At 45.7% G+C, this 22576-nt stretch overlaps 1 protein-coding gene across 1 annotated transcript in view; it reads left to right on the forward strand.

The window, feature by feature from the left end:
* LOC144175800 (frequenin-2-like) overlaps window positions 1-22576 on the forward strand; it is a 559531-nt gene that overhangs the window by 449533 nt on the left and 87422 nt on the right. The window contains exon 5 of the mRNA XM_077704804.1: window positions 14221-14299. Within this exon, the coding sequence (XP_077560930.1) occupies window positions 14221-14299 (79 nt within the window). The remainder of the gene's footprint in view (window positions 1-14220; window positions 14300-22576) is intronic.

The raw sequence follows: 22576 nt of genomic DNA on the forward strand, positions 1-22576 counted from the left end.
CCAAAATTTCTGGGTTTAAGTAGCCCAAGAAAGACTATCGTCTTTAAAAACCTCAAACGGTGGCCGTTAGAGCCCAGGACAAGCTCCGGCGGATGGGCTCCCTGTCTGTTCACCAGGCAGGATGCTCCGGTTCCTCTTCAGCAATAAGGGTAAGGCTGACGAAGAAAGTACCCCTGTCTACCTGCTTTTATACTATGCGGTATCGGTTTTTCAACCCCCCCCCCCCAAACGTGATCGGTCCCTGAAAAGGGGCCGCACCGAAGTTTCATTCCCACCTCTTCCAACAACTGTATTTTCAACAACCGTGAATAACTATGCTCGTTTTCTTGTGATGGTGTCAGCTGACTCAGCAAGACCTGTCGCTTCCCTGTCCTTATTCCTGGTTTCTAAATTTCCGCAAAGAACAATAGGTGGAAAATATCAAGCTAAAAAGCTCAGTACCGGAGAAATCCTAGTATAACTGAATGCCGAACAACAAGCCCGCACTCTTCTTGCACAAACCCGCGTCCATGACCTGGACACCAGGGTCACACCCCACCGGAGCCTCAACAGCTCCCAAGGTGCGATTTCTGAGACAGATCTCCTTACGGACACAGATGCATACCTTCTTGAAGGCTCAAAGGATCAGGGTGTCACAGCCGTGCGCCGCATCGCGATGCGAAGGGATAATAAGATAATTCCCACCAAACATATTATCCTGACCTTCAACCGTTCCTCGCTTGCTGAGCATATCAACGCAGGCTTCATTCGATGCTCCATTCGTCCTTATATTCCGAACCCGCGCCGCCGCTTTAAGTGCCAGCGGATCGGGCACAGTACAACCTCTTGTCGCGGCAAAACAAGTGCGAAGTGCGCCCCGCAGGACCACCCCACCGACGACTGTGATTCTGAAAACGTCACATGTGCAAACTGCGGGGCCCACATGACTCCAGGAAATGCGAGAAGTTCCAAGTAGAAAATATCCAATCTCAAGGTCGCAGAAAACATCACCTTCCCGGAGGCGTGGAAGAGGTTTGCCTCTTTCCCCCTGTGGAGGTACGCCGACGCAGCTCGCTGGGGGCGGAGCGGCGTCTGGTTTCCACAGGGATCCAGTTCAGCGAGTCCGACTTGGTCCCTTGTCGCCCCCCGCTGGGTTGCGTCCTGACGCCAAACGCGTCACCACACTGCTTGCTGAGGCAGCAGCGGTTGTGGTGCCAACCGCTTCCGTCAGGACCGGTGCCGCTGCCGCCCCTGACTCCCCGTCGTCCGGTGCGTTGGAGGGTGCCGAGGAGATGGACACGGGGGGCCCCGCATCGGCTCCCACCACCACCGCACAGCCCGTGCCACTTCTCGCGTCCCCGACGCCCTCGGCGGTGGCGGCTCAAACGAAGGGACCCCGAAGGGAGGCCAAGTCTGGGGGGGGTCCGGTTCGACAGGCACCCCCAGGGCAGCGGACGACAGAGATGGACGTCGCGCCGTTCTTGCCTGCAATGCACCGCAAGGAGCGGCCTCCGACGTCCAAGCCAACAGAGAAGCCCAAAAAGCCACTCCCAAGAGTACAAGCCCCGAACGACAAATGAACACACATACACACTAACTCCAGTAGCTACTAAACCTTCATGATGGGAAGAGAAAATATTATTCAGTGGAACTACAGAGGCCTGCTTAAAAATCTTGATGTCTATGAGATATTGCATTCGCATCAACCAAGTGTGATGTGTGTTCAGGAAACATATTTAAACTTTATACACACAAATTTTTTTGAACAGCTACATGTTATTTAGAAAGGACAGGGATGGTGGTTCTAACGAAAGAGGACCAGCGTTTGGCTTCCGATACGGTGATGGAGTCGATTAGCGAGGCAGTGAGCGCCCTGATCCTTCTATTCTTCCCCTTCTACTCCCCCTACTGTCGCCCCCTGCCTGCGCATCTTTATTTCTTAACATACTCCCGCCGCCGCCTGGTTGGTTAGGGACTAGCAGGCAGTTGCAGGGGTAGTGGCAAGGTCCGTGTCCCACTACAACCAGTTGTCCGACTTCCAGAGCGGTGCATGATTCCACAGCAGCGATGCTTGCAAGATGGCGGGGGGATCCAGTGGAGCATTTCACAGGTTGTCTCGGTGCCGTCGGTCTCTGTAGACAGAGTTGTCAATTGAGCGAGGCAGTACAAGTCCATAGCCAGCATCATGGGCAACGAGCGCTTGCTGGGTTGCTTGACCAAAGTGACGTAGTGCAAAAAGACTGCGAATGTTCATACGGTCACCCGGGGCATGCTCTAGGTTTTCGGTCAGAAGGCAGCCGCCGGGATCAAATGGTAACAGCTGATTCGGACGGTCAAATTTGCAGAGATCATGCGGCGAGCGTAATGGCATCGCCGTTGTGTCCACGTGTCATTCGCCTTCCGTGAAGTAATTGTCGTGTTCCCGTGGCGTGTACGTTATCTCTGGGAACCATAGGACCTCACTCTCGCCGGACCCAACACGGTAGAAAGGCTCGTTCAGAATCGAGTTGCGCTTGCTGAAGTAGGGGTAGTCACCATAGAAGCATTTGTTCTCCTTCTCCACCACGATGCCTCTCCGTGGGGCCTGGACGAGCGGGGACAAAGCTCGCTTCCAGCGTCGAAGCTCACTCATGGAGCATCGGAGGAGCAGGCGCTTCGTTCTCCCCTGACGCCAGTCCATCTTCTGCACGAACCGCGTTTTTGTTGCTGAACCCAATGAAAACATATTTGACTCGAAACCGGGTTACTGCACTGCTGGCGAAACGAGAGGTACCTCACCGACGTAAAGGTTGCAACAGGGAAGCTCGGAGGTTTCCAAAAGAAGAGTCGCATCATCGACTCCAGGGCTGTGGCAGAACGGCTCAGACGTCTCCAGAGCGGTAGTCAATTCGTCGAAGCGAGGGAAGCGGAAGGGCTGTAGTGACGTCTCGAAAGTGAGAATCACGTCCGTGATACCAGCGTCCGTCAGGGGCCACTGCGACATCTCCAAAACAGAAGTCTCTTTGATTAGGCTAGATTCACGGCAGGCCCACTCGGCCTTCTCAGAAACGATAGCCGCGTCACCGATGACGAGGTCTCGGGAGTGTCCTTGAGGCTTCCCCAAAACTGCAGTCGCGGAAGCAGCAGGACTGCGCAGTTGCTCGAGCCTCTCTCCCTGGCTGAGCACCTCGGTGTCCTGCTTGGCGTCTTGTAAGGCCGAAGCGCCTCCGTCACGGTTTCGCTGTTCTACCCGCCCGCCAGTCATTTCCCGTACGGGTAGCACGTCACCCGGGACCATTGTCCACCGGGCCTCCTCGGGACGCAAGCGAATAGTCGAGGTTGCGATGCGGGAAACAGGGCCACCTGAGGTTGAAGGACGAGGCTTGCGGTAGTCTTGGCTCGCAGAGAAGCGTACGCGCGTTCGCAGGGCGCAGATACGCTCGTCGTAATCGATCGCTTCCAAAACGTCAGCATCAAATTCTTCATCCTTCAGGTTCCCCTGAACTTGAGCGTCAAGTTTGTGAAGGCTCACCTGGTCATGCAAGATGAGGTCGAGGACATTTTGTCTACCAAGCGCCGTTGCTGCCTGGCTCCGCAGAAATGCGTCGAGGACTGTCATGGTCCCGGAGATGGTCCCTCGCAGGACATCTTGGCGAATGCGAAGAGCGTCCATGGCAGCAGTCGATGAAGCAAGACGCTGGGGTTGCGAATACCAAGAGGACAAAGACGGGCTTGGGCATTAGCCGAAAGGGGCGGCAGCCGAGGGCAAGGCTTCCAGGATAAAGCAGTATGAAGATATCCAAGCCTCGCGTCCCTCGGAGCCGCTGCGCCGTCGAAACTAGATTCGCTGGTGCGCCAGTTGCCGGGTTTCTTTCACGGCACCAGAAAATGTGTAGCGAAAGAGGACCAGCGTCCTGCTTCCGACACGGTGATTGAGTCGATTAGCGAGGCAGTGAGCGCCCTGATCCTCCTCTTCCTCCCCTTCTACTCCCCCTACTGTCGCCCCCTGCCTGCGCATCTTTATTAACAGTAATGGTACGTCGTCAGGTCGTGTGGTCATCGTTGCCCGGAAACTTTTCGCCTGGCACCCTATTCATCTGAACACTCTCCTTGAGGTTGTGGCAATTCGCACAATTATATTCATCTTAATAACCGTATGCTCCCTCTACACTCGCCCTGATTACATGCTATCGGGCTCCGAGTTTGAGGCTCTGATAGACCAGTTACCACAGCCATTTCTTTCATTAGGAGACCTCAATGCTCATAACCCCCTTTGGGGTTCTTCCCGCACGGATGTCCGAGGACGCCTCATTGAGAAGTTTCTAACATCATCGGGAGCATGCCTTTTTAACAAAAAACAGCCTAAATACCATAATCTAGGACACAATACATATTTATACCTTGGCTTGGCACTCGGTTCTGCAGTTCTTTCCATCCCTGGAGTGGGACGTGGGCACACACCCATATGGTAGCGACGACTCCCCAACCAAATTAACATACATTGGTAAAGCCCCCAGCTGTTCATCTTCCCGTAGCAAATTTAACGAAGAAAAAGCTAACTGGAGAACTTTAACAGATACATCTAAACATCAGCACACAGCCATTGCACACTTACACGTAGAGGAGGCTGCCCAGCTCCTCACGGCGCACATCCTTGATGCTGCCAGAAAGTCCATGCCCCAGTTGTCCGGTGCCCCGCGCAACCGTAGGAGGCCCTGGTGGAACGAGGACTGCAGGCGAGCAGGAGAGGCCCAGAACAAGGCGTGGGGTGTCCTTTGCCGGTACCCCACGTCGGATGACCTCATCTCCTTTAAACGGGCAAAAGCACTTGGGAAGCGTGTGCGCCGTGAGGCAAAACGACACAGTTGGCGCACATTCTTGGCATCCATTAATTCATACCCAGACAAAAACATAGTGTGGACACATATATGTAAGCTCAAAGGACAACACACACACAGCCTACTACTGCTTAGCATAACAGTGGACACACCTCAAGACCAGGCCGACACACTTGCAGTACACTTCCAACACGTGTCCAGTTGAGCGCACTACAAAAACAGTTTCATGAAACACAAAATGTCTTGCGAAAAGAAGTCCCTGCCTGATAGAAACAAGTCACACACACTATACACTTGCCTTTTTCAATTCTTGAGCTTAAATCTGCTCTTACCACATGTAAACCTTCAGCTCCAGGTGCAGATAAGAATACATACACTATGATAGAACACCTACACGCAGTCACTCTTGAAACACTCATACACCTATACAATAAAATATGGCTTTTCGGGCACACTCCACGCTCCTGGAGTGAGGCCATAGTAGTGGCTTTCCTGAAAAAATAGAAGGACCCTTCTTCTCCTGCAAGCTATAGGCCCATTGCCCTTACCAGCTGTCTGTGTAAGATTCTCGACTACATGATTAACCGGAGGCTCGTGTACTTTCTTGAGTACAATGGTCTTTACGAGAGCTGCCAGGCAGGCTTCCGGTCAGGACGATCCACAAATGATCAACTAGTAGCATTACAACCATACATTAAAGAAACCTTTATGCGGAAACAGTACTGCATGACCGTATTTCTTGACATCAAAAAAGCCTATGATACGGCATGGAGTTACGGCATTCTTACAGACTTCAAATCTTATGGCATAACAGGTAACATGTGAAACACTCTTGATAGTTACTTGTCCAAACGAACGTTTCGTGTCAGAGTTGGGTAGGCACTGTCAAGAGTTCACATTCAAGAAAATGGTGTGCTTCAGGGCGGAGTTTTGAGCTGCACGCTCTTCATTGTCAAGATGAACTCGCTTCGGAAAGCATTGCCTCCATCGATCTCCTGTTTAGGGTATGTGGATGATGTAGAAATATCTTTTAAATCGTGTAACATATCCGTATGTTAACGTGAGGTCCAGCTTGCGGTAAACAAACTTTCTCGCTGGGCTGACGAAAATGGTTTAAACCTAATCCTGCGAAAAGTACCTGTGTCGTATTCTCGAAGAGGCGCGGAGTAAGGCCCGATCCTAAAATAACTCTCAATGGCGAACCGATTTCTGTTAAAAAAGAACACAAGTTTTTGGGTGTGGTGGTGGACGAAAAACTCACATCCATCTGCCATATCAAGCAGCTCAAGCAAAAATGTCTACAAACAATGAATATTCTGAAAGTCCCGTCTCACCAATCATACGGTGCACACAAACAACTCCTGCTGCGCCTCTATACCGCTTTGGTAGGTTCTCGCCTGGATTGAGAAAGTGTTGTCTTTGGGTCGGCCACGAAAATAGCGACAAAAATGCTCGATCTAGTGCTGCAATTGGGGCTTCACCTCTCGTGTGGCGCTTTCCGTACGAGCCCTGCCCAAAGCCTGTATATGGAATGCGACAAATGGTGCCTAGAGCACCAGCGAACCTATGTTTATTTGTTATATGCTTCGAAAAACTCATCAATCGATAACGATCCTTTTAAACCTGTTTTATGGATGCATCCACATCACACATTTTTTTAAATCGCCCATCCATTTCTCTTCTCTTCTCACAAAGAGAGAGAGAGGAGGCGGCGGCTTTACGTAACGTCTCCTTCTTAAACACCTTCCAATCATCATGCATTGATTTTATAACGCCATGGCACCTTCGCGCTGTGTCGTCTGACTTGTCTTTCGTTCAACTCGGCAAAAATAGGGTACCCAGAAATGCGATTCTGCAGCACTTTCTGTCACTGCAGGAGAAGTACCAGTGTACAGAATTTTATAGCGACGCCTCCAAAACTGCCTCCGCCGTGTCATGTGCTGCGCATGGACCCAATTTTAAAGTGTCTGAATCCATGAATATAACTTGTAGCATCTTCACAGAAGAGGTTTATGGAATCTTTCTTGCTATGAATCACATTACGAAATGTCATATCCCAAAATCCGTCATTTACACTGATTAAGTGTTGTACGTCGTTATCATACAGAAGCAAATCCAGAACTACCATCATAAATCTTGTTCTTAGGACAATTATGTCAGCATATGGCGCAAACCTTGAGGTGACTGTTTGTTCGGTCCCAGACCACTCAGGGATTACTGGAAATGAGACGCAGATGAAATGGCCGCTGCTGCACTCACAAACACGGTGCACATCACAACAGTACCCTACACCGAATTGAAACCACACATAAAATGCAACTACGTCAAACATGGCATAAACATTGGAGTGAACAGACAACAAACTCCACATTGTAAAACCACACTTGGGACGATACACAACCGATTCACACAACTGGCACGCAGAAGTTGCCTTGGCAAGGTTACGGATAGGCCACACACATGTAACACACTCCCATCTGCTCACTGGAACCCCAAGACCCATGTGCAGCGGGTGTTGAGAGCGCCCATCCGTAATCCACATGCTCGTTCAATGCAAGGCACTTGACATAACACGACGCAAACACTTCCCACAGATATACACGCGACATATTCCACAACAACCGTCATATTTCTTAGAATACGAGCCCATGTTTTCAGTCAAACATGTTTTCGAGTTTCTAACCGACGTAAAATTTTTCCATCTCATTTCTTATCATGCATCATAACAACCTGGCCCTTTACATCAGTCATCTTCACTACGTTGTGTTTTACATTGTTTATTTTTACTGAAATGGTCTACTTTTACCTTCATGTCGCTCTCATGAAATGACTTTTGTTTGGCGTTCTCTGCCCTTCGTTGGCCTTGCGCCATTAAAATCGAAACCTCATCATCATCACATTTTCAAAGCTATTCTGCAAGTCTCTGAAAAAAACAACTTGCCAATCATAAAGCGCAGCAGAATTGTTACCCGTATTTATCTCTGCAAGATTATATAAATGCCCCGGGTACAAAATTCATTGATATTGTTGTAGCCTAAATTTGACGGACAAGAGCTTCGTAGCGACATTACTACAAACATTTCTTTCATGTCAGCACTCCTCCTAAAGCCGTCACTTCAGGCGGTAGCTGTTAGCGCCATGAATTTGAATGAACTTGTAGCAGTGTGTGCTGTCGTTGTGTCCACCTGACCATCGCCTTTCCAGAGTCGAATGGTAAAAGCTCCTAATGATCTTGCAGAAAATTTCACAATATCTACAGTTTCTGATATCCGGGACTTCAGTTTAAAAATTGTACTTGCGACTTGATGCCCGATATTGACTTATTGAACAGTTTGCTCGCCTTCTCGAGACTTGAATCTGCCCTAAGAAACATCCGACATGCTACAACACACAAAACACATTTTCAGTAACGGTCATGACATATGGGTTCGCAGTTTGAATGCCTACTTTTGTGAGGAAAGAAGTTAACAACCCGACCTGCGGTAACCATTTTCCCGTAAATCTAGCAGCTGCGAGTACTGGCTTAAAATTCAGACTCGCACCAAACGTATGAGAACACGGAGCTGACTTGGATATATTCAAGGAACTTTTCGTGCTCTTCTATAATAATGAACCAATTCGATGTGGAAGCTTCATTTTCACTCATCTCGAGCAACATTCGTGAGTCTGCTTGAAAAACTATCATATAAACCACTAGAAAATTTTTACCTGCAACCTTGGATATTGCCAAATGAGCAGTTCAGGCGTCCGCATTTCGAAAAGAATAGGAATAGAGACTATAAAGTAGCTGCCCAGCGCATCACAAACTCCTGATTTTGAAATTAATTAGAGCCAAGAAAGAATGCACAGGACACAGTGCATGAACTAAAGCTGGACAATGTTTTTTTAGAATCCGTAAACCCTTACACGGCTTCTTAAAACTATACATTAGAATAAAAAATAAAAAAAAACAGAAAACGGACCCTATTTCTTACAAATAGTGTAGCTAATACAATAAAACACCAAACTGATACCCTTGGCAAATATTTTGACCACCTACTCAGTTTTTGCCTCTACAGACCAACATTTACACAACACCTAAAGTAGCTGTGTGTCACTTTTTTATAAACCGATGGTCGATTGAGGAATACGGGCCCCTATTCAGCATGCCAGAAATGAATAGTCGACTGAATAGAAATGAATAGTCTTAGTAGGGTGCGTTGGCTCTTGGAGCTAGCAGAATAAGCTTTTAGACAGCCAGGCCCTCGTGCGATGGCACACTTAAACAATGCTGCCTGTCTTTATGAAAATATTGCAGACAAGTGGGTCCCTTCCAGAAGATTGGAAAGTGGGAATTGTTTCATGTTTAAAATAAGGAATACACCCGTCTCTAAGTTCTCTTTGTACTATAATAACTTTGACTAGCTTCTTGCGTCTGTTCCCGTAAAAATGATTAAACGCCCTCTGTTTTACTTTCTACAGTTGCTGTGCTACTCTTGATAGATATCTGACGGGCATTAGGGCTGCGAAATCAATACTAGATAGGGAGGTTTCTTTTGTTACTTATGCTGAAGATTCTTTCGTTGATAAGCAACACGGATTTTCCCTGTACTTACAAGAAATGGGAATTTTATAGATCGCGCTAACACATTTATTTTTTGCATGCTTAAACGCTTGAAGTTAGTGGCAATACGCTCAAGACTGCCAAAAACTAGCACACTGCCCTGTCAGGAATTTTATATAAAAAGTGCTGTGCCGCCGAAATGAATGCTTAGCTGCGCACTTTTCCTTGTTAGCAGAGCGAATCTGGATAACTGTTCTACCTCACACTGTTCGCTACTGCGCTTACGTTAAATATGTTCGAAAGAGTTTAAACCCTCTAATACATCTATTTGCGATTGAAAATCCAATTAAATGTCAACACATTGGTTTCCTTGGGTTAAAAATTAAAAAAAGTATACAACACCGAATGAAATAACAGCGAATTTTCAGAGGCAACGCGAACAGGTGGCGTTTTTACCTCTTCGTCCTCTCTCCCTCAATCATTCCCTTTTTTGTGTGTAAATATATCGTTCAACTGTATACCACTAATTCTTCTAAACTTTCACGTTAAGACACAGTTTAATTTTACAAGAACCGCAGCGTCAGACCTAACCCCTTAATTACGGTACAGGGCTAGCCTACTTCAGGGATAAAAAAGGCACAAGTTTCTTGGCATTTTACCCAGCCAAAATTTGCATTCATACCGCAGATGTCTTCAAACTGAAGTGACTTAGGACAACGAATATATAAATAGACTATTGCATCAGTACAGGGGAAATAACAGAAAAAAATCGGCTTGTGCTAATTCTTGGACTAGTTAGTTCAAGGATGGACTGCGCGGGTTTTGTATACGTCTTCAGCCAAAAGAGCGCTGGAAATGTTAAACCCTGTATACAACTTGAGGCTTCACTTGGCTGAAAGTGGAGATAGAATGAGTCCTATTTTATCTCTTCACGTCGTATCAAATCAATGGTCGCCACAGTACCAGCGCACTTACCCTTCCTTAACTTATGCTGCAAAGATGAATTCTGTAACAAAACACAATTTTACTTCCGTGACAAACAGTAACAAATCTGTACACCGACCATCCATGCTGAACCATTATTTGCCTTGGCTGTGTCGTGCCTCACCAAGCCCAAAGTGGCCTGTACTGATATCCACCCTACTTAAATTATTGATTTTATTGCTCCCGGAGACACTTCCCGCATTCACTGGGACTTTTCCTTCAGAGAAATACATGGTAATTAAAAAAAACGGTATTTCTTAATCATTTCTCTCTCTCCACTACAAATAATAACAAGATGAAGCCTAATGAAATCTAAAGTTTGGTGAAATCTCGTCTGGTCGGGTAAAAAGTTCATAGCTAAAAACGTGCGGTCACCGACCAAAGGTTAATAAAAGCTTAAAAAGGACGTTTCGTCTACCGTACGGAATCCTTGTTCACTGAGCAAATAAGCCAGAAGAACGAAGCTTTTTAAGTGTGGCTTATTTAAGTGTGTCTTAAGTGCGCCTTCAGTGTGCCTTTTAAGTGTGCCTTAAGACCTTTTTAAGGTCTTATTTGCTCAGTGAACAAGGCTTCCGTACGGAAGCCGAAAGGTCTCTTTTTTACGCTTTTAATAAACGTTTGGACGGTGACCTCCAGTTTGTAACTATGAACATGAAGCCTATACCAGCCTTAAAGACTTCTTCGACCTTGTATGTGTTGCAAACGGCCCCCAGCCTAATTTACTTCTTTAAACTGATGAACAATCACCCCATCATAATCACAATAGAAGCGTACGGTATTATGCTGCTTTGACGCACATTTTCAAATGATTAATAACTCTGTTACATACACAGACTTCAGTGTCGATGGTAAGTTTTCATTTTCCAAGCATAAACCTACTTTTTTATTGTATTTAGAGGTTATGTGCTTTTAGTATAGCCTGAAGCCCGCTACCATGGTGCACTATGTCCCAGGCCACAGAGGCAGTGCCAGGGGTGTAGCGCCTGACCGCAGTGCTGAAGTCTCCGCTCAAACCGGCGTGCACATGACTGGTGCCCCATATGAAAATATGAAACCTTAGGTAACGACGAATCTGGGTGACCATTTGAAGCAACAGTGGTACAAAGAAATAATGAAGTACATGTGATGAAGCCCAAAAGGTAGCTTTATGGAGAATCTAAATTGGCCACGGACGTCGCACGCATTGGCAATTGGCTCGCAATCATGATTTACCGGACACCAACAAGCCGCACTGTCAACGATGGGACGAAAAACTATCTGTCCTTCATATACATTCATAACACTGTCTTGCAGCCTTTATTATGGTGGTTCAGTGTTGACTTACCGAAGAAAGTTTAGTAACCTTGTGGATATTCAATTGTATGGTACAAATGGTAGCTTGCCTACTTGTGCGAAATATTATAACGTGTACAAAACCATGCCGCCCGTTTTGCCATGGGTGATTACAATTTCCGATACAGTGTTACATCAAAACCAGCTGAACTGGGAACCCCTGAAAGAACGTAGGCAGTATATCAAACGTCAAACTTAATTTGCTCTATTGTACCTATTTAAAATATTGCCATTAATCGTGACATCTTTCTGCTTGCTCCACATTTTGTATCTAGACGGCGTTACCATAGTTGGAAAATTCGTGAAATACCTCGCGGTACAAATGTTTTCAAAGATTTGTTCTTTCCTCACACCATTAGTTTGTGGAATAAGTTGCCAAGTGCTATAGTTGATTGTACCACTAACGCGATTTTTAGTAACTATCTGTTAGACTTGTAGTTCTGTTTTTATTTGTGTATTTGTGATGATGTTCAGCGATGTGTTTTAGCCTTCCTGCCACATGTATATGACATGTTCAATTTCCCCCCGGCTATAATGCCATCTTGGCGCTGCAGAAAACTAACTAAATAAATAAATAAATAAATAGGTAAATAAATAAATAAATAAATATTCTCGCTTACCTTCATGATCTGTCGCAAAACAAATACTAAGTTAAAGTTTAGTCATGGCTCTATTCAGCAACTTGCAGAGAGAAATCTTGAACTCTTGAACAAATGCGTTTCCGCGACGCCTCAACAAGAGCGGGGGTCATTTTTACGGCGCACTGCGCCGTTGTGGCATTAGCGCCCTAGAACCATGAATAATAGACAGCGTTCTTGGTTGGAGCGCTTTAAATGAGTGAATACCCAAGGTTCAAACTTTATACTTAACCATTGATGCTCCCGAAATGCGTGTCTACAAAGTTGCGCGGATTTTCAAGCTGTCGCAAGCTGAATAACGAAGTCGTAATTTTGTCGCCCGCCCAGGCATCCTCTTTGTCTCCTTCCTGTCCACTCATGTTCACGTTGAGCGAGGACGTTCACCCTAACTCACCAATGTTGAATTGCGTCGTTGTTTGAAAGCAGTTGGCCGGAGTGGTGGTGTACCGTTTTCTCCGCCCCTGCTGATTGCCACTGTAGCGACAAGTTTGCGCCGCAAAAAGTGTTCGCTAATAATGTACGCGCTGCACGTGGATGAGTTCAGGCTCCCGGCTAGGAAGGTGTGCTCATCCAGGTGCATGAATCACCTCGGAGAATCGATTAATCATGCTTACACTCTGTTGAGAGAGCAGGAACAGGCAGCACAGCCGTTCAGTAGCGTTGTGGTGTGAACAACGTGGAAGCTTCGGGAAGTTTGTTTGGCGTGCCAGAAAATAAAACAGGGCAAAGACAAGGACTGGTGAGAGGGAAAACCCCACAATGCGGGTGTTTTTTTGCTCGCTCGTCCGTGTCCTTTTAGGTTTCTCATTTCTGTCATGTGACCTTAAGTACAGCTGTGTTATGAATATTTGTTTAGAGGCGCTGACTTTGTCGTGCGCTTGGTAAACTCAACTCGGATAACTGCAGACGAGCCTTTGATGTAAGAAAGTGTACACGTAAACAACCTGTTAAAAATGGCTGGTAATTTCGTGCGCTTGCAACTGACGTAAAGAAGCAAACAGTTTTAGGGGCAATTGACTTTCTTCGGCTAATTAAACTAGAATATTTTGGTCTGTCTGTCTGTCTGTCTGTCTGTCTGTCTGTCTGTCTGTCTGTCTGTCTGTCTGTCTGTCTGTCTGTCTGTCTGTCCACCCTTCCATCCGTCCAGCAATTCAGCTGCCTGTACAAAAGTTAAAATTCTTGCACGAGAGGTTCATATAACCAAAACATTCCCGAACTACCAAATCTGTTTAAAAACTTAATCTTCCTTGCCAACTGTGTTCAGCAGTTGAAGTTTTGTGATGGGCTTGGGGTATGCGGGACGTTACGACCCCGCAGCACAAGTACGCGTCACCTACAACTCTCGTTCAGGTATCACCTGGCCAAGCAACCGCCACTGACATCGCGAGCGTCGTACGCAGAGTTACTGGATATATACCAGTTCCGAAACTCCTCATAGGCCCCATGTATCAAAAGGCGGTCCTCGGTTGTCCCCCTCCGCTGGGGCAAGTACGGGGAAAGTTGACTAGGCTGTCGTCTGTCGGCAGAAAGTTGAAGGAAAGAATACATTTTTTCGTCCATCGGGATCAGGTATTGCCGCTAGAGGAGGCCCACAGGGCCGCCGAGTAGTACTCAAGTGGTTGCGGCTGTTGGTGTAAGTCATAAAAAAATAACCACAAAAAATCACTTAAAAACATAAACATAACAGAGTCCGGGGCGCGCGCCGCCTGGACTCTGAAGCGCAGTTTCGCAACTGGTGCATAATGAGGAACTCTGGTCGTGAGGGCAATCAACATCGACACATTCTGTGCTTTCAAGCCTTGTTCAGGATGGTGAAAGTTGCTTTTTTTTTCATGTGTGGATTTCTTTTGCTCATTCAAATTGAATCGTCGTGTTGGGTTGTGGTGCAGGTCATTCACTGTGTTTTTGTTGCATTTTTTTTTTTCAGGACGGCTCAATCGAGTTCGAGGAGTTCATTCGTGCACTTTCCGTGACATCACGAGGGAGTCTCGACGAGAAGCTAGTCTGTGAGTATGCGTCTATCCAGAGTACTGGTACAAATGATGTTGGGGTCATATAGCGAAATGTTAACGTTTTGCATTATAATGTGCTTCGATTAGTTAGGATTGACCGAGTGTTTAAAGCAGAATGGGTTTATTGAGCGCTTTCATGAATAAAACGCAGATTAAATCATCAAGCCCAGACTTTCGACACACGGCTAAAAAAAAAGTAGTAACAGACCATGTTTTGCCAGTATTGTAAACAATAAGGAAGGGATTCGCAGCTACATACACCACTGTTTACACTACGAGTATGTGTATACGCGAGCGAACAGCTCGTTGTCGTTGGTGCCATAATTGATATGCTGTAGGATAACCTCTTTGCGCGCCGCGTCACCAACAATATCTCATATCCCACTGAACCCATATTACATAGAACAAAGCACAAACCACAAACTTTTTTATCTAATGGTGATAATATGAGCATCTACACTTTAAAGAATCGGGCATGCCTCGCGCCGTCAGATAAGACCGACTCGGAGAAACGGGCGTCTTGTCTTCCTCTGTTGAGCCGCAGGCCGAGTTGATAGTTTGTTTCGTTTTATGGTGCACGAGAGTTGTACAGAAATGTACAGTCGTGGGTAAACGTGTACAGGCCGTTGCAGCAGCGGGGTAATTTTCCAACATTTTCTTCTCTGGACGCAACCGAACAGCTCATGCATTTCTTCTTTTAATAATTTGAGGATGAGACTGCAACTCAAGCGCACAGAACCGCTTCATGGTTGCAAATGTCAAGAGGAGCCATGAATAAGTTATAGCTGAATAACAGGACGAGCACGATAGAGGGCACAAACGAGGTCAAATGAAACTCCGGCGCTCTCGCCGTCCGTAGACTCAGGCTGGTGGCTCTATAGATTGCCAAGTCTAGAAAATCGGTGTGGACAGTGTCGCGTAGCGCTACCCTGACATACTAGCAGTGTTGTACGGAACGGCGTTACAAGGAACGGCGTTCCTGGAACTAGTTCCTTTTTGGAGGAACGGAGGAACGCCACCGTTCTACTAAGGGTTGGTGGAACTGTAACAGTAACTCGTTTCGTTTTTGAAGGAACGGCAGGAACGGCGTTCCTGCCGTTACATCGCTAGGATTTGGCTGTTTTTGATGCCAAGGCTGGAGTACAAAAATACACAAAGCGCTACTGCGTTTCTCTTCCTAGATGGTCAGTTTGCCCGCCCTTCAGCCGTGCGTGCTTCCTCGAAGGTGAAAGGCAGAAGAATAACCACGCAGCAGGCCGCAGCTTCTGCTTGCTTTCATGCTGGTTGCTTACGCGGCGTTCGACGGGTGAATAGCGTAGCCCCGAGAATGCTTTTTACCCTTTATCGTTTGTCTGGGGACGCCAGAATGCGCGTCTGGCCGATACAATTGTTCCCTGGCGGGTTAGGAATAGAGAGTTTTAGCAGTCCGTCCGTTTTGTCGTATGCGTTGTTACTAGGTTAACCGGGACCGGCTGGGCACTTGGGCATTCGTCGCGGTAGGGGGATTAGTTCCGCGGGCCTGCCTTCGCCATGTCCATGCCTCCACACCCTTCCTACTTGCCCTTCCGCGCGCTCAGGAGCAGACCGGTCCCGGTCGACCCGGTAACAACGTAGCCAACGAAACAGACGGACTGCTAAACGAGATCCGGACATTTCGGTGTCGGACATTTTGGTCCAGGACGTTTCGTTGTGGACATTTCTGTGCACGGACATTTTGGTGCATGACGTCTTGGCCCAGACATTTTGAGTGAGGGGATGTCCCAGGCATTCTTTGAACATTTTAGCGTTAATATTGTAATTTCGTGACTTGATATGATTTTACGTTCGAGACTTGTGCTTGCGCCGCCTCGTGGAAACGAACGCTAAACCCTGGCGAAGCATTGCAACGTGAAACCCAATTTCTGTAGCAGATGGTAAAAATTAACGTTGTTAATTTGGATCCGTTCAACCATTTTTTGTTATGTTAACATTCATGTGAAGAACCCTAATACTTTAAGTGTTACCAAAGGGCTTTCCTTTCACTTCACCCAATGGTGCAAGACGCTGCTTCTTTTAGTCTATTCCTTCCTCCCCCCCCAAGCAAAACTTCCGCGAAAAAACAACAACAGAAAATTGAGGTCGATTAGGCGAGTGTGCATTTCGTTTTAATTATTCTCTCAATAAATCTCGCCTTCGTTGCATTCGGTGTCAGTTCTTCTTAAAACTAACCAACGATCGCACTTACGGTGGCGTTACTTAGGGGAGGGGAAAGCTGATCCCCGCCGGCAATCATCCCCCTAATTAGAGAGAGAGGGGTGTCACTTGTACTTCACCATTGCGTCGACTGGACTTCGAAAACTTGAAGACGATTGTTGCCGCTCTCGTCACACTAGCCTATTCATTTTTTTGCTCCTTATAATGGGAGGAAGCGATGTATACCAGGGGTGTCCATGATATGCGCGGCTTGATGAGTTAATTCCCAAGGGGGCGACTGAAGGCGCAAAAAGAGCGGTTGCTGGAGTGGGGGCGCCATCGATATGACCGCGACGCGCGGAAGGGCGTAGCCAGCAAACCATAATGGCCATTGTGTTCTCAGTGGCTGTTTGGGTGGCTTTTTGTGTCACATTATAGAGGTTTCATGCGCCCATGGTGAATGTAAAGCTTTTTCTCTGTTTTAAACGCGAAGTGTGCTATGTCATTGTTCTGAATGTATCACCCAATTCCTGCAAAAGCCTCCACTAAGAGGCTAGCAGTATGTTCTAAATAAAAAATAAAAAATCACTTCGGTGACGCTTCGGAGACCGTGAACTCCACCACGCCAGTAGGATTTTCAGGGGAAACCGAAAATAATATGGCTGAAAAAAATCTGGTCGAGATTCGAGCGTACAGGCGGGAGGTGGGAGAGGGAGGGGGAGCTAGAACAAAGAATTAAAATGTGGTAAATGTAGGCTTGTAAACATTAAACGTAGGTTGGTTGTCCCGAACACAATGGGTGCAATTTGTATGCACAACCGGTACGCGCTTAATCAGCATTTAGGACATTAGAGCCTGCGGCTGTTTTCCAAAAGGCCCGTTTTTCCTCCCCTGCAATATCCTAGACCAGTGTTCGCGCATTCATTTTAGCAAGGCAGCCCAGCCTACGTAATACTCTTCATAAGGTTCCCTTCATTCTGGGGGGCTAGCTAATGTTTTTTACTTTTTAGATATTGAGAGTGTGCATGTAATTTATGTAATTTGAGGGTGTGTAATTTAAAAAAAAATACAAAAGAGGCGGTAGACCATCGTAAACAAGGGTAATTGTCCTACCTAAAAAAGAGCGAATATAAATTAACAACCTGTCATAAATGAAAAAAAAAACGTGTGCTAATGAATTCAATCGGCTGCATATAACAGGTGTCTCCAGGAAGAGGTATTAAACAAAAACATATAAATGTAGAATTTCTAAAAATACCTGGCAAAGATAGAACACGGCATCAATCAAGAAAATAAATTCACTGCTCCAGATTGTTGTCCATAACCCACGTTAGGCGGAAATAAAAATATAACGCCTGTCGCAAACAGGCAAGCACCGGATAATTTGGTCGCCGAAATGTCCGTACACCGAAATGTCCGTACACCGAAATGTGCGTGCACCGAAACGCCCGTACACCGATATGTCCGTACACCGATATGTCCGCACACCGAACTTTCTGCACCGAATTACCCTGCACTTGAATCTCCTCGAGCCGTCTGGAGTTTGTCCGGTGCTCCCAGAAAAAATTCGCCTAGGAGCGTTTCTTTTGATTATCTTTATCTCCAGATAATCTGCTGGCGGTGGTGTTATTATTCGTATAATATAGTAGTTCGATGTGAGTTTTAAATGTCTCACTTAATTTCGACCGAGGATTATCGGACACTATATTTTAATTTAAAAGCCTAATTGTAACGTTAATGTAACGACACGTTCCAATTTTCGAAGTGGAACTGGAACGCGTTCCTTTCGCAATAACAGAACTTGTAACGGGAACTCGTTTCAAAATCGGCAAGGAACGAGGAACGAGCTTTCGTTTCTATTTTGGAGGAACGTGTACAACACTGCTTACTAGCCACCACGACAAAGGAGTGTGTTGCACGCAGCGTGGCTCTCTGTCGTGGATGCGTTGTAATTAAGTCCCAACACCTTCAACGATGGCTCATGTAACTTATCCTGCAACAACGTAAAATAATTTAATGGATACACGCGCAACTCTTTCATTACGTCCATATTAAATTTCACAGTGCTGAAAAAGACTGCAGGCGACAAATTATTACATGCTAAATGGGTGGAGTTCCAGAGAACCCAAGTGCCCCACTGAATCTGCCAGCACGAATTGCCGTACATGTTCAGTGCTTCCCGCCGTAATATACCTCGCGCGATAGAAATGTCCTATTGCGCTTTGTGCTGAGCATTTTTAGCCATCTTTCATAGTGAATCATCCATATCGCCTCAACAAAAAATAATTATATTGAAAAATTACTGGCCTGTTGGCTCCCAGATTGTTAAAAGAATCGGTCAACAATAGGCCATGGGGTCAGGTAACTTTTGCTTGCTTCTTAACATAACCGCATTGTGTTATTTCCCTTACTTTCAAACCCGTGTTCTGATTTTTCCGCTACCTAATAAAGCACCACGCCTATTTCGTTCCTTGCATTCCTATTTCCCCACTTTGATATATGAGAATGAATTAGAGGTTAAGAATGGCCTTTGTGCCCTCTTTTGTGGTGCCTATAAATGCCTATTTTTGGTTTTTGTGCCTAAATGCTCATAAGTGCCTATAAATGCCCAAAAGTGCCTCTAAATGTCTATTTTCTGAACTGTTAGTTATATGGACACGATTTAACCTGAAGATATTTTTTTGGCGCGGAGTTTAAGTCATTCTTTGCGTTACAATATATTTGTGCATTGACTGTTCGGAATTCTAGTGGGTTCAACTTAGTCCTATAGTTGAAACAACTCCCGGAAAACAACTGCTAGCAGGAGTTGAATGGGACGCCTATTCTCAGTGACAGAAGGCACAATTTTAAACCCAAAAAGTCGAGACGGGGCTATTTTGGTATTTTCTCCTCAATTTTCACGGTGATTCTTGGAGTACGTTCCGCATGATCTCCGAACATATTTCTTCAAACATATGCGGCCGCATCCTCATTTCTAGAAGCCAACTCAAAGTTAATTCTATTTTAGATTCAAGGGTTCAGCATCAAACAAGCCTTTGTTAGCAGATCTTTCCTATATTGAAGAGCCAACGTTATAACTGAAACGCTCCATTTTCTTACAACTAAAATTCCCACGGCTTACGTGCTTTAAAACACGATTTTATCTCAAAAATCTGCTCAGCGGCTATGCTCTTTTTTAAATGTTCTTCAAATATGTGGACGTGTACATGGCAGTGTTGGCGCATCTTGATTGCTAAATTTGGAGATCATTGGGCTTAGTAAACTTCAGAGTTTTACCTCACAGCACTCATGTAACAGCTTGCTAAGTTGTTCAGAAATTGTCGTCTCGCTTGCGTTATTTTTGGTATCTGTATTTTGTGTCATGTATAAATTGTGTCAGGCAGACATAAATACGTATTTTTGAATCCGTATCCTTAGCTCTCAAGTATATTTCCATGCCTGTTTAACTGCATGTGACGCTTGAGCAAGTGACAGTGGCCATTGAACATAATGTGCGCCGTCTGTTTGTCAAATTAAGTCAATAAAACGAGGTTAGTCCAGCAGTTTTATACGGCACTTCAACGGCTATGTTCAACTTCTGGCGCTTTTCTGCCGTCATAAACAGTAACGTGTTTGGTTTTCCTGCTGTAGACACAGGTCGTGCATGTTTCCACTTAAAATTGTTGGCATGTATGTAAAACTTCATCGTGCGTGTATTGACACTTTTGGAGGCCTAAAACATTGTTTTGTCTGCCTATTTTTGCGCCTATAACGTGCTCTTTTATTGCCAAAAAATTCGGCCTCAAGTCATTACACCGCCGTACGTATACGCTCCTAAAGAACCGGGACCTAGTAAAATGCCGAAGTTGCAATGCAAAGGACGCTGACTAGACAAGCATTGCCTCCTTGGCAGTTTTCAAGAAACATTCACATCTTCGGTGTTTCACGCGATAAAACTACACCCGGGCTGGGCGTCTACAAATAGGTGAACATCGCTACACAGACCAAACCCAAGAAGAAGAAAGTGATAACCACGAGCCCTGACTTACAACTGAATTTATTTTTCGGCTTGTCACATATATATGCTGAGAGAAAAAATACAAGAAAAGCAGAAATAACACGAAAGCTGGAGATAACCAAACCAGTCGTCATGCTTCACCGACGCCATAGGCCACAAACACTTGCTGAACTACTGTGGGACAGAAAATTAACCTCTTTCTGCGAGAGGGAAATGGAGGGTACGGAAAATTATGGTTACTTTCGGGATCCTCAATTGGTCATGCAGAATGCGGTCAATGTGCGCTAAAAAGACATCACTTAAAATTGGTGCGATGCAAGATCCTATACAGATTCCGTTAGACTGAATATAAAGCTTTTCATCCCTAGTTGTGAAAGTTGAGTTTAGGTACACCGTCAAAGCTCTAAAAATCCTGGTACTGACACACCTGTACTATTTTGAAACGAAACGGATCCGTACTTGTCGATGGATTCCCCAACACAAAGCAACAGTTCACAATATGGCAAAGAGTAATATAAATCTTTTACTTCAAAAGAGCATGCCATATAGCTTTTGTCTTTATATTCCTTTAAGAACTCGATGACTTTATCCCATTTCCGCACAATGAACGGGTCTTTGGCTCTTAAGAGGTTCAAATGTTTCTGCAAAAACAACGCAATACACTTTTGCCAATTACCGTTGTCGGATAAAATTACCCTTACAGGGATATCTACTTTATGTGTTTTCGCGGTAAAAAGCATATCCAGGCTCATACGACTGCTTTTTTCTATGGATTTTTCCAGACCATTGAGCTTTATACTTTTTACAAACTTTTTTGGCCCCTGCTCTTACTTTTTTCAGGGAAATATTATCTCGGAATGTGAAGGTTGATAAAATTGCTTGCTCAAATTTTGCTTTAAACAGGCTTTCCTTCAAAACAATAGCGCCCCCTTTTTTGTAGGAGGGTAGCAAGGCTAGCGCATTGGTCTTTAAAAATGACTCCGTCTGCCTAACTGGTACGTCACACTTCTTTTGTCTGCACTTGGAGAGAACATCACTCCTTCAGGCACGCACCGGTCGGCCTCAGCATCGGGAGCCAGCCCAGACACTTGCCTCACCAAGCTGAGAAGCTCGGCGCTGGCTTTTCAGGTTCCACGGCGTATTTGGGTCCTCTAGCCAGAACACGGTTGATGTGGTTAGGAAGAGTCTCGTCGCCCAAGGTTTTGATGTTGTCCTTTCTGGCTTTTGGGACCATGCGCGCAGAAGCATGCACTTCCGAAAGAGTCTGCAACCACAAACACTCAGCCATCGAGTCCACCAGATCGCTGAATTCCCTCCACTTCCTGCTACGTCGGGGCTGTGCAGACAGTCCGTGAAGACGCAGATACCGGCACTCTCGGTAGAACCGCGCTTGCCTATTCCACTCGTACCGAAGAATTTCCCTCGAACTGAAAAATTCTTTAGTCCACTCTGACTGAAAAAAATACGCCGTGGAACTTGAAAAGACAGCGCCCGAGCTGCTCAGCTTGGTGAGGCAAGTGTCTGGGCTGGCTCCCGATGCTGAGGCCGACCGGTGCGTGTCTGAAGGAGTGATGTTCTCTTCAAGTGCAGACAAAAGAAGTGTGACGTACCAGTTAGGCAGACGGAGTCATTTTTAAAGACCAATGCGCTAGCCTTGCTACCCTCCTACAAAAAAGGGGGCGCTATTGTTTTGAAGGAAAGCCTGTTTAAAGCAAAATCTGAGCAAGCAATTTTATCAACCTTCATATTCCGAGATAATATTTCCCTGAAAAAAGTAAGAGCAGGGGCCAAAAAAGTTTGCTAACGTCAAGCTCGACGGTCTGGAAAAATCCATAGAAAAAAGCAGTCGTATGAGACTGGATATGCTTTTTACCCCGAAAACACATAAAGTAAATATCCCTGTAAGGGCAATTTTATCCGACAACGGTAGTTGGCAAACGTCCATTGCGTTGTTTTTGCAGAAACATTTGAACCTCTTAAGAGACAAAGACCCGTTCATTGTGCGGAAATGGGATAAAGTCATCGAGTTATTAAAGGAATATAAAGACAAAAGCCATATGGCATGCTCTTTTGAAGTAAAAGATTTATATTACTCTTTGCCA

This window comes from Haemaphysalis longicornis, unplaced genomic scaffold (assembly GCF_048455015.1).
Source record: "Haemaphysalis longicornis isolate Haplotype H1 unplaced genomic scaffold, Haemaphysalis longicornis Haplotype H1 scaffold_1, whole genome shotgun sequence".
NCBI classification, from domain to species: Eukaryota; Metazoa; Arthropoda; class Arachnida; order Ixodida; family Ixodidae; genus Haemaphysalis; species Haemaphysalis longicornis.